At 36.8% G+C, this 13,091-nt stretch overlaps 1 protein-coding gene across 1 annotated transcript in view; it reads right to left on the bottom strand.

Moving 5' to 3' along the window:
- The window catches only part of EPB41L4A (erythrocyte membrane protein band 4.1 like 4A), a 113,846-nt gene that overhangs the window by 44,759 nt on the left and 55,996 nt on the right, over positions 1-13,091 (bottom strand). The window contains exons 5-9 of the mRNA XM_054004267.1: positions 11,879-11,976; positions 9,267-9,387; positions 5,032-5,119; positions 2,883-2,971; positions 2,426-2,489 (exon numbers count right to left, since the gene is read on the bottom strand). Coding sequence (XP_053860242.1) covers positions 2,426-2,489; positions 2,883-2,971; positions 5,032-5,119; positions 9,267-9,387; positions 11,879-11,976 — 460 coding nt within the window. The remainder of the gene's footprint in view (positions 1-2,425; positions 2,490-2,882; positions 2,972-5,031; positions 5,120-9,266; positions 9,388-11,878; positions 11,977-13,091) is intronic.

Raw genomic sequence — 13,091 nt, forward strand, 5'->3', positions numbered from 1 at the left:
AGGAAAAAAATACGAGGCTGCTAAATATAGAGGAATTATTCTCATGGAAGAGATATGAAGAAGTACAAGAGGTTACACTACAAAACAGAAAAGCCAAAGCAACTTACTTTATTATAAGACACTAAGCAATAACATCTTTTGCTCAGTAAACATCAAGTTTATGAAGAGTGAAGCAATGCAAACAAGAAAATGAGCAGCCATAGGTTTGGCTGACGCAGATGCAACAGCGCAGGGTTTAGGTAGTCTGAAGATACGGACTTGTACATTTAGACTGTCATCTGTCAAGATCAGATGTCCATTTCCACCCCTCTAGTGGGAAATACACAGATTCTTCTGGCATGGTTGAAAAAATTTCACACCAATCTCAGCAAGCAACAACAAAGAAGTTACCACAAGTAACTCCGTCCAGGGAAAGAGCTTTGCTGGTACTAAAGGCACCAACAGCTTCCTCTTTATAAGCAGTGAAAGGTGAGTCAGTGTGAATAAGGGTAGCTGGTGTGTGTGGAAACATGGATCAAAACCCACTCTGCAGAGAGTTTTTACAATATATGGAAAACACGATTCACACAAAACACTCAGTTCACTCAGAAATAATCTGCTCAGACATAATCTCTAACATACATGGTATTAGCACCTTCACTTTATGCCATAAAGTTCAATTTAAAGACATGGCAAAGCCCCCATTATTTTTACTCCTCCTGAATCTCTTCTGGAGCTCTCTACAACTAACTGGAACAGACATTCCAGACTTGATATACCATATCTGATACAAGGAAAGTATACATTCCCTAGGCTGTAAAATATTACAGGAGGCAGACTGGAGTGAAAACAGCATATTTACTCTCCTATAATATACTAATGTGTCACATGGGAGGACAAAGAGAGAGCATTTATTAAAAAAAAAAAAAAAAAAAAAAAAAAAAAAAAAAAAAGAAAAAGAAAAAAAAAGAAAAGAGGAATGAAATAAATTTGTGAGTCAGATTTTTTAGATTATTGGAACATACATTCATACAAATACACTGACGAGCTTTTCCTCCTCTGTGTAGAACAGCATAAATTGTTATGACAATTTTAATCCACAGACTGAGGTTACTGTCTGCTTATTCCAATATATAATTTTGTTCAAAGTACCCCCCAACTTTTAAAAAAAGGAAAAAGAAGTTTTTTCTGTGCCATTTTGGCCTTTTCTGATCTTGTGTAGGATATGAAGTGCTGTAGAAATACTTCAGATTAGTATTAGTTGCAACGGCAAATTTAGTGAAGGTACACACCCCTGTACTTACTGTTCTACCCAACAATTTCCTAGAAATACCTGTCGAGGCTTGAAACTACCAAGTTCTGTCAAAATATTTGCCTTATGATCACAATGGTAAGAGCTCACCAGCCATCAGTATTCACAGCCTCAAATTTTCCAAAACCTTCCAGGTTTTCTACTCATGTTAAGCCTTTGCAATTCCACATGGTTAAAAGAAAACTGTAGAAATGTGGCATCCAAGAGAAGCTACAGCTTCACTTCCAAGCAATTCACTCTAAGTCAAACTCAGACATGTTTATACATGAACTATCACTGACCCTGTACATGAAACATGGTTTTCCCAACCTTTCCCCAGCCTTTAAATAACTCTCCTATCTCAACAAACACACCTTCAGAAATAAAATTCCCATAGATTACCACACCAAATATAAACAAGCCACTTGGGGGTAACAAAAGACATTTTGATTTGCCAAGACATCTAAAAAGACACCAGAAATGCTGTCCACAACAGAAGCAAGACAGATGTCCTCATGGAAAAACCACGGATGAGACTGACAACCTTTACAAAGATGAACAAAAATACATAGATAAACAGTAAAGGGGACTTTTGCCAGCAAGTTAATACCATCTAAAACTATAAACTATCAGTCCTTATGAAACTATAAAATTTCATGTTCCAAAAAGACATACAAATAATCCAGCCAACTAAACTTACAACTAAACCAGACAGTAAAAACCACAAACTGACTGAAACTATGTTTTTTATTACATGTTATTATTTTTTCCTACAAACAATCTCTGTCCTCCTTTTCCTACTCCACATGCTTTGTAGGGGAAATTTGTTTGTTTGTTTGTTTGTTTATTTGCTGTATCTTAAAACCTTCTCTCTTGCTATTAACCTGCTGTCCTTGCCCCACTGGAACCAATATTGCTTTCTTTCCAATAGTCTAAGAGCAAACTGATGTTAAAGTCTCACAAATGAGTTTGAAGCTATATAACATGGCTGCCTGTTTTGTGCCTGACAGCTTTGTGAGGTTCCCTTCACCTACATTTGGTTTCATACGGTAAATTTCAATAAAACCAATTAGACTTTGACAGACTCACTAAATTTCCACCTTCATTAGACCAATTTTTTATTTTTAATCTTTTCAGGCCTGAATAGAAACTTACATCTTTTCCGAGGACTCGAAGTTCAAACTGTGTTTCCTTGAAGTGAACTTTCGTAATTCTAGGCCTGTAGTATTGAGAAAAAAAGACAGACCTTCATGATCTTTTAATTTCATCTATAATAAGATATAAAGTTGTATACATTTGCAAAGGCAAAAAAAGACAAAAAAAATTCACAAATTCACAGGTAGATTTATTTTTCAGGTATGCCCCAGATGTCAGCAGACAATTAGTGATATGTAAACATTTCAGCATGAGTATTGTAAAGTGATCTACTGTTTTCAATACCAGAACTATCAAAGAATTAAAAATCTGCATAATCCAGAAAAATATTAAGAATTCTATGTATACTTTTTTGATATTGCTATGATTAAACTTTCAAATAGATACCACAAATCATAGACATCCATACAACATTGTTATTGTTTTAGTGCAGGCTGCACATTTAAATAATACATACCAGAAATACTTTCCTACTTGTTTTTTATTCTTGTAGACAACAACTCCTATGGGTGTTAATCCTAAAAAGTATTCAGATTTGTTTTCACCCTAGAAAATAAATATCTATGTCATTCATACAGTTGCAAGTAGAATCACAGTATCAGTGAGATCCAGTGAGAAATTCATCCTGGTGACTTGAATATATTGTTTCACTCTCTGTACAAATGGGAAAATAGTACTTGATCTACTTATGAAAGCTTCTATATGAAAATTTGTAGTTTTCAGGCAAAAGAGGCAAGAAACAATGGCAGTGAGGGAAAGAAAGGGAATTTCATGCCATGGTGAAAAACAAAAATATCCTTTTTTTTGTTTTCTTACTGAATTAATTTTTGCTATTTGGCAAATGGCCAAAACTCGGAAACTGAACTCCTTATTCAGGCATGAATGCAATTGATATCCCAACTTTCAGCTGGAAGTAAATAGGGATTTTCTGACCTATAATACAACCACACAGCTGCCTTCTCCCTCCTAAAATAGTGTCAGCTGCTGCTGCCTCCAAGTGAAGTAGCTCCTTTGGGAGAGTCAAGCTTCTTTTTTGTTGTTCAGAAAGGGCAATGGTATGCAGGGTACAGCCACATGCATCAACTCCTCCAAAGGAAACCATTCCTGAAGTCAGGATAGAAATCTCAAATGGCACTGGGAGAGAACAGGGTGAAAGCCCTTCTGCTGAGTGGCAGAATGTCCCCGCCACCCCAATTAACAGTCAATAAATAAAACCAGAAGCAGCTTACAGCTGAAAGAGTGCAAACCCTAGTGCATGAGGTTAAAAGAAAGTCAGCTGGAAAAGCTCATTCACCTGCCTGCTTGAGGCAATGAGGAAGAGCCCTGCAAGTCTAAACCAGTGGAGCATGAGCAGCAGAATTATCAACTGTGAGAGGCACTGACTTGAGACGCTGAGAAAGTGTCCAGTGTGATTACAGGGCTGACAAAAGTCAAGCACACCTGGCAAGCTCTGCCTGTGGTCCTCAGTGAATTAACTGCTAAAGGCAACTTTACTTTTAATATGACCAAAGGAGCATAATAACTGCATCTCGTCATGTGTGCAGCTTCAGTCTCAAATGAGGGCTTCTGAAGTAATTTAAGTAGGAACAATGATGTTCACAGGTTACCCAGGCAGGGATTTCATTGCACAACAAAGGCAAGTTATGAGGCAAAAAAAATTCCAGGCAGTACTAATTTAACATGATTTTGTTGGATCATGTTGAATCTTGTTCCAGTAACTCCCCATTTTTCCATTGGTGGGAGGGGAACAAAGCCTGGGATATGAATACAATTAAGCCATAGGGTGCATCAAAAGGTACTTTATATTTCAGGCTACACATTTTTCAGAGGAAATACATATTTAATCTTCAGGTAGGATCTTGACTTCTTTATTTTCTTTCTAGTAATTTTACAAAGTACTGACAATCTAACTCAGTGAACTATCTATACTATAACTCCCCATTTGAACCCTTGATTTTCTTTTATTAAAAAAAAAAAACAAAAAACCAAAAAAAAAAACCCAAAAAAAACCCAAAAAAAAATCCACAAAAAAAAAAAAAAAAAAAAAAAAAAAAAAAAAAAAAAAAAAACCACTTGCCACAAGCAGAATAATTCAAACATACATGCTGACAGACAAAAGAAATGGAGAGGTTTTCTGAGACAACTTGCAATGCTGCATGATACAACAAGGGAAACCTTGAAAACAAGTACTTAAAAAAGCCAGACATACTACTGCTACTCCACCCTAATTTTTGCAATGGTATTGAAAAGGTTGCAGGACACACTTACTCTTATTTAAGAGAAAATAATGTGCAAATTCTTCTGTCAAAGACAAAGGTGATAACCCTCACTCCTGACACTTGCACAAGTTATTTCTTTTCTATCTGAATTGTTTTTATCCAGAGTATAACTGATTGGTTTTTATAGGCATAACACAATCACAGCATTTGATCTGAAAATCATTAGGCTTTTGTATGTATGAATAACTGAATCCTCTTTGTCTGTAAATATGTGTTCCTTTCATTTCTTGAGTAGTGTTCCCTTTACAGCTATCCTGTGGCAACAAAACTATATAAGTAGTGTTTCACACATTAGTGCAGTAATTATTTTTCACAATTAACACTTACATAAACAGGATGGAGATCCACTCCATACATTTCCAGAGATTTGGCCACACCTAAGTAGTTCACTTCTGCTTCAGCAGGAACTTGACCCCTGTAAACACAATTATTTTTAAGAATCTTGTCATTCCAATCAACATATCAAAATAGATCATGTTAATAAAAACACTTTTCTGGACACATATACAGCCCTTCTTACCAGTTTTTTTAGACTGTCATTGTCTTTTCAATACTGAACTTCTTATTCTAGGTTAGACTAGATCTCTAGTGGTCTCCTAGCACAGACATATATGCTATCATATATATAATGTTTGCCTAATGCAGGGGCTAACCTTTTCCTTGCTGTCACAAACACACTTCACACATTTCATTTTTAGGCTTCAATATGCAAAATAACTTTTTTCCCCAATAATTACATTATTATTAATAAAGCAGGAATAGTATGACTGCTTGGGGTACTATTTTCCCATAGCAGTGTTGAAGCTCCTGAAAGCAAGGTTGATAATTTCAGGGAAATTATTACATTCTCCAAAAAATATTGCCTATATTAAGTCACACCAGCTGGTAGCACCCAGGACTGCTATGTTGAAAACAAGATTTGGAGTCTGCCTCATGAGATTAGCCATTTTCAAAGATCCTGCTTGCCTTCTTAGCTACAGATATCAATCCATCAGTTAAAAAGTACCACTGGCAGGAAACAACTGGGAAAACTGGTGAGGGAAAAATCCTGGCTAGTAGGAACATATTTGACATTACCAAAAATGGACTTATTTTCAAAAAGAACAATACAACTAAATAAATTCAAAGCCTTATCCTCAGAATTTAATTTGCTCTTCGCTTAATATCTGTCACTGATAAAAGGACAAGATTCTCTTTTTTAAGCCTGAAATAGTTGAAGCCATGTTCTCATTTTTACTTCTTTTCAATACTGATCTGAAAGCAACTGGACTGTTATTGGGAAAGTACAGCACACCTTAAAAATATCAGCTCAGGAAGATGAATATCCTGCTTCATCCTGTTGGTTTTCTTGGGGGAATACTGGATGTTCTACCTTTCAAAGTCAAGGTGTGAAGTAGAGCATTCTACATTCAACATTTTCACCAAAGATCTGGAAAAGTCCTGCAATATGCACATTCCTGCTTCTTGTGTCACCATTCTCTCTAGCCTAGAAGCTACCATCCAGGTTTTCCCAAGTTTGTGTTATGGCTGACATAACAAAAAAAAATTTCCAAGTTCAAAGACGTGAAGCAGCAGTGCCAGCATGAATGCAATAGGTATGTAAAGGTATTCAAAGGCATGTAAAATGATTTCTTTGTATCTGGGAGATGGACTGCTTCAGCACATCTTATCCATGTAGCAGCACTGCCACTTTTCCAGGTGCTCTTTTCTCCAAGGACTCCTGGAAAAGCAGCAGACCTGAAGCTTGTAAGAGAAATCCCTTTCTTCAAATCCCAGTAGATACGTCATTCATTATCTGTATTCAGAACATGCAGAACACTGGATATTCAGCACATCAGTAATGTCACATCTGTCACGTCTTTTATACACTTTTGCTGTAAAAATTTACTCTGCAGCTTGATTTTTAATTTAAAGTCTTGAGAGTTTATCTCAGAAATGTAAGCAAAATGTTCACAGGGTTGTATTCTCTCACTGAGTTTGCAAGCAGGCTAAATGCCAGTCCTGAGCAAAATGGATTACCCCATTACTGAATTAGTGCTAGAATACAACACCAGTTTAAAATCCTGCTGTTATTCTTTACTTACTGACCAGGCTTATAAAAATGCTGATGCACTTACTCATCTATTCTCACCTGCCTCTGAAAGGACCAAAAGGCTCAAATGTCAAATAAATTGTTTGAATGTGCTTTTAGAAATACTCTCACAGCAATACATCATGTTTTAGAAACTGAATTTTCAAAAATATTGACGGAAACAAAGATGTGAGCTGGAGCTTCTGAAGGAAGCAGATGGGAGCCAGAGATAGAAGTCCTCCCAAAAGCAGATGGAGAAGCCAGAACGTGAAGGGAAGTAGAACTGTCAGGGACTGAAAGTACTCCCATTAGTACAAAGAGTGTTTCATTTTTATAATGTGTGAAAACACAAACTCTCCACAGCATCACACATCCCAAAACTAAAGCAGTCTTTGCCAGTGGGGATGACAAAGCTGGCAAAGTGGCAGCCATGCAGCTGACACACACACACTCCTTTGGATGGACAAAGGGCACCTGAGTGACACTTGAGGCCCTAAGCAAAATTGAAAGCTACTTTTAAAGCTAAACATCAGCGGCAATTTTGCTTTGCTTGTGCCCCACTGGCAGCATGAATTGTTGATTCAAAACAGAGCAGCAGCTGACTTGCCAAGCACCAGTCAGTGATGGATCTCCCACAGTCTGAAATGGGCACTGTCAGCAGTGCAGTACCAGTTCTCCTGTCTGCCCTGAGGGATTCTGTCCTCCAGCACCAAGTGTTTCCTCCCTCACAAGTGAGCCCCAAAGTCACTGCTTGATCCTCCAGACATGCCTGACAACATCAGGTCATGTCACACTGCTCTCCCTTGGAGATGCCATGTTGGTTTATAGATGGGACTACAATCACAGTAGGCAGGCTGCAGAGTCAGAAACCCCCTCTACTTCTTCCTTCACCTTCTTTGCTTTAGAAACTTTCTCAAAAATCTTCATCCTTACTGAATCTCCAAATAGCTATTGTGCTGTGTAAAAAAACCCAAAAAACTGAGAGATAACATGCAACCAAAACCAGTTTTTCTCAACATAACCAGTAGAAAGAAGGTATATGCAGTGCCAGAGCTGTTCTGAAAAATAAGAAAAAACAAAAACAAAAAACAAACAAACAAAAAAAAAAAAACCAAACCAAACAAACAAACAAAATAAAAAACCAAGCTAACAAAAAAAAAAAAAAAAATCCCCCGTGTTTTCATGTTGGGATCCAGAAAGAATAAAACCAGTTCTTCCAAACCATTTCATAAACCTGTCTCTAAAATGTCTCTGGTCAATGAGACAATTTGGGATGCCCTCAGCCATTATAGCTTCACACTTGTTACCTGAAGAGTCTGTGGTGACCTGTGCAGAAGTCCAAGCTGGCAGTGCTGATGGTAACAGCTGGGCTGAAGTAGCAATGAGTACACCCTGGCTTTCCTCTCTGTTCTGATGCCACTAAATCCCTGATACCCAACTGCAGCCAAGCAGCAGAACAGTACCAGGGCTCCAAATCAGTAAGTGTTTGACAATGATCCCTTCCCTTTACAACCACTGCCTTCTGAACCTAATGGCTACAGAAGCTTTAGAGAGAGAGAAATGAAGGCTGCTTAGTTCACAGCAATTCATCTCAAGTCTCATTTCTCACAAACCACTTCTGTGATGTTGAACCAAACTAACTAGCTGTGACTCAGTTTCCTCTCTCTGGAATGGAAAAAACAATACTTTTTTACTTTACAGAAATACATATAGTAAGTTCTCAGAAATGCATCAATTAGTATAAGGCTGTCATGCAACCACATAGAAATAATTAGTGACAACAGACTCTCTTCCCTGGAAGAGAAAGCTCAGGTCAACGTGGCAACTGGCACAGACTCCAATTACTGGAAAACTTTTCAGAGAACAGCTGTGACCCTGAGTTAATAACTATTCTCATTAAACAAGACACATATAATATTACCACACAATGCTACAGGCAAAAATTACTTAACCTTTACCCAGACTGTGGCTTCATTATAGCAAAAGAATCAAGAACTTTAGATCTACTACGAGATGGGTAACTGATTCTCTTTGCATTACTTTGACAAAGGCTATGATGAACACCCTCATGAAAGGGTCCTTACTGCTCTCATCTTCATAAATGGTTATATCACAATTGCACCTAACTTGGATTTGTTAGAACAAGCTTCCTTACACTTACCAGGAACATGAACTTGGAGATAAGCAAGCGGTTTTTTTGGCTCTACACATGAATTTCTGGCATACATTTTATTAAAACTGCTGGCTCTGAAACACCCATACCTAGGTCTGACACACCTCACATTTCCAGCTATTGTCCTACTCAGTTCCGAAAAGAACAGCTTGAATATGTAAAATCTTTCCTGCTTCTGAGACGTATAACTAGATTCCCTGCGTCTTTTCCTCAAGTCTAGAAACTTCCACTCTGTGCCACAGGCTGTTCCTCCCCACCTACCCAGCATCCCTGAGTCTGGTATTACCTGCCAAGTTCCCAACAGTACTGAATTCTTACATCAGAGTCTTGTGTATCCGCTCTATGGCATCCTCCAGTTCTTCCTTCTGGTCAGGAACAAAGCGGTACTCGGAGACGTAACCTGCAGTGTGCTTGTACGGGTCATAGTCCCCCAGCTCAGCTACAGAACACAAGGAGATAACAAAGGTCACCTGTGCTTTTTCTCAACCAAAAAAATGTGTTATATAATTAACCTACTGGTGCCCAGCCACCCCTCTCCATCTGACGGCCTATTTAATCAGCAGTCAAATAAGAAAAAAAGGAATAAAGGAAGAGAATACAGAACTATTTGCATCAGCACAGATAAAACCAAGAAAAAAACTTGTCTTCATGCATTTTAAAAGATATATTTAAGGTTAGAGCTAGAAAGAGCTAGAAGCTTTGACAGGAAATCTACTGCTTCTACAGGCCAGACAAAATTTTGACCAAACCAGCAAAATTTGAATTCAATTACAGTGATTATTTGGCAGCATATGCAAAACAAGTGTAGAAGAAAATTCTAGTTTTGTAATATATATGCTCTCATGATATACTGCAATATTACTGGCAGAAAAGTTTCATATTATTGCTGGGACTTTAACATAAACTGGGAATACAAATGGAGGTAAATATCCTGTGAGTCCTAGAAGGAAGGTTTTCTAATGGTGTTTCTTGTGAAGAATCACAAGCTTTCCTTTTTCAATAAAATATCAGTGTATTTCCTGGATATCAAATTCACTTTTAAAATAAAAATAGTTTTTCAAAGACTTTTCTTAAAGAAAAGAACATGATTAATAGCCAATGTAATTTTGTTTGACGCAACCCTGAATTTGTACACATTACATAATTATAAAACAAATATGCATCTTGGCCAGAACTCACGTCTACTGATCTTAACTATAATTGCATCTAAGAAACTCTGCAGAAGTTAGTATTTCAATTTTTTTATAACCCTGGGTAATATCTGCACACTGGGTTTCTCTGAGAAAGATTTCACAGGAGCTTTCTTATCCAATGCCCATTAAGCCAAAAACATAGCCAAAAGAAGGCTTCAAGAGCCAAGAAGGAAAAGACTCATCTAACTACTGATGTTTCTTTCCTAAGTGCTGAAATGAAATTGCTAGAAAAAGATGGTGATCTGCTTAGTAGGGATGTTGAGAAGTCTCTCTGGAAAACCTCCATTGAAATTGTGTTCCGTGTCTGAGACAGACATTTCTCAGGTGTCTTTACATATTTGGAACAACTGCTAGCCCTAAATAAAAGGATAAAGTTTTTTATAGAGCCCATGAGAATGCATAGCTTCTTGTGCCTGGACTAACTTTAACTCACTGTATGTAACCTTGGCTATGTTTTAACTCTTCTCTCTCCCATAAACTTTCTCATTGTTTTCCAACAAAATATTTGAGATTAGAATTACAGAACAGGACACTATACCAAAACAACAGCTCTCACCACCTTACAAAATTACTGAAGGGCATGAATTTACTCCTTTTAGTAATTTCTCATAATAAAATGAAGATGCTACCATCATTGCATATTTTCCTGCTTCACACTTGCAGTATTTTTTCAGAGAAGGCATGTCTGCCAGTAAAGTGAAATGTCCATTGCAAAGAATTTTTCAGAGGATGACATGTAATATTTCTAAGATGGCAAAATAAAGTAAAAAATAATTGTACACAAATAAATACTGCCTGAAATTTTAGCTTTTCAGATACACATATAACCTACCAAGAAATCCTGTATTATGCCCATTCCTACTTCATACACAAGTTATTCTGCCTTGTCATTCTAAAATGGATATGAAAGGAGGACTATTTTTTTATGTTATATTAAGAGTTGTTGAGTCACACTTTTAACACTAATAATACAAATAATCTTTCCTTGATACACATCACTTTAGACAAATCTAAATTTAATACAGAAGAAATTACAGATAGAGGTCCCAGCATGGCTCTTCACACAATTTTTGATTACAATTGTATTTGAACATAGATCTTGAGCTGTAATGGAAACAGAACAACTGCTCCAGTAGACAGACAACTCCTTTCTAATTGATTGCTAGTTCTATTAAGCATGCAGCACATAACATCCACTCCTGAAATGATCTCTACTGATGGATTAATGTAGATAAATACTAAATAAAATGAAAATTCTTAACTTCAGGTCAAATCATATCCTCCCCTTAAGTATATCATATTGATATAATATTGATATTGATATATCATATTGATATAATGTAATTTTTGAGATAATATTTTATTTCCCAGATTTGAGGCTGCCAAAAGCCTTTGAAATCTGTAAATCTCCTGATGAAAGTTTTGTCATACTCTATATGTAATCCAAAGTAATAAAGTCTTGAGTACTTGACAAAATATTCCCCAGCAAAGCAAATAATGTTTAGCAGAGTCTTCAGACTGATTTTAAAGTTTTTTCTTTACACTAACTTCTATATTGCTCCTGCATTATCTATTCAAAATGGTCATTTATTTACGGCTCCTGAAGTGAAATCAGTTACGCTACTTCTGTTTGGAAGTGAATGCATAAAGTGTTAATGCTATCTTCAGTCATCACCTAAAATTAATCACAATGCAGGATTGAAAGAAATAAGCTCTCAGTGGGCCAGGAGAACTTACACTGAATTATGTATGCTCCCAGCTGTGCTGCAGTATTGGTTGGACAAGGCAAACGGCCCTGTAGAACATCTTGCTTTACCTGCAAGAAAAACTGATACCTAAAACACAGAGATAAAATAAAATTATTTCAAGTCCAATTAATATTTGAAAATCATTCCTTTAACTATGCACATACCATGTACCATAACTTTGTGACAGTAAATGCCTGTATTCCTCTCTAAATAACTTCCCCTACTGATCCTGAAGTAACTACTAAGATTCATCCAGTGGAAGAACCCAGGAAAGGGAGCACTTCCTATTATTTTCCAATCTGCTTACATTGTGCAGATGCATTTATTTATCTCCCTAAAATGTCATTTCCCTCTTTTCACTTTCACAGAGCAGTCAGGAAGTGGGGAAGAGGGATAGGAATCAGAAAATTTGAACAAGAAACCTATCACAGGGCAAAAGTTTAACCTCATCACAGGATCAGTGTAAAGGATGACTGGGTATTGGATGCTTGCTTACTCAAATATTTCCTCTCCACATACCAGAGTATCAAATACAATGCAGCAGGGAGGTTTGATGGAGCACATGAAAAAGATGGATGGGTGTGCCATCAACAACTAACTGAATCTGTTGTAGCACAGGATACTCTCCTGCTTGGAATAGTGATAGCAGGGGTGAAAATGTAATTTTCAAAGTCAAAACCTGCTTCTACACATGATAAAGCTGAGACCACTTGAATGAATCAATATGCCCAAAGTAGATGGAACAGACAAGATAACAAGCCATTATATAAAGGATCTGCAGTTTTGCAACTTTCCATAATGATTTATACAAAATCTTTTAAACACTATTTTGAATTTATCTGATTTTATTACAACAGATTTATGCAGCGTTTCACATCATCCTGAGTTAATTTCTTGCACTGATTTCCTACAAAATGTAAAAATATAATGAAGGTAATTTTTTACAGAAAAAAAAAGGTCTTCCATGCAAGCACATAGCTTTTCCATTATTCACTAGTTCAATTTTATCTACATAGAGCCATTCAGCTACTCTGCAAATAATTTATTCTGTGTTAGTACAAGCAATTTATGAAAGCACCTTGGAATGCTCTGTAAGTGCAAAGTGCACCTACACTGATTTCAGAGAAGTTTACAAACTGCAGGTTACATGATAGCTGACTCAGAAAACTTAAGGTCCAACCAAATTTTCTAGACTTTATCAG

The sequence above is a fragment of the Vidua macroura genome, chromosome Z, assembly GCF_024509145.1.
Source record: "Vidua macroura isolate BioBank_ID:100142 chromosome Z, ASM2450914v1, whole genome shotgun sequence".
In the NCBI taxonomy this organism is placed as follows: Eukaryota; Metazoa; Chordata; class Aves; order Passeriformes; family Viduidae; genus Vidua; species Vidua macroura.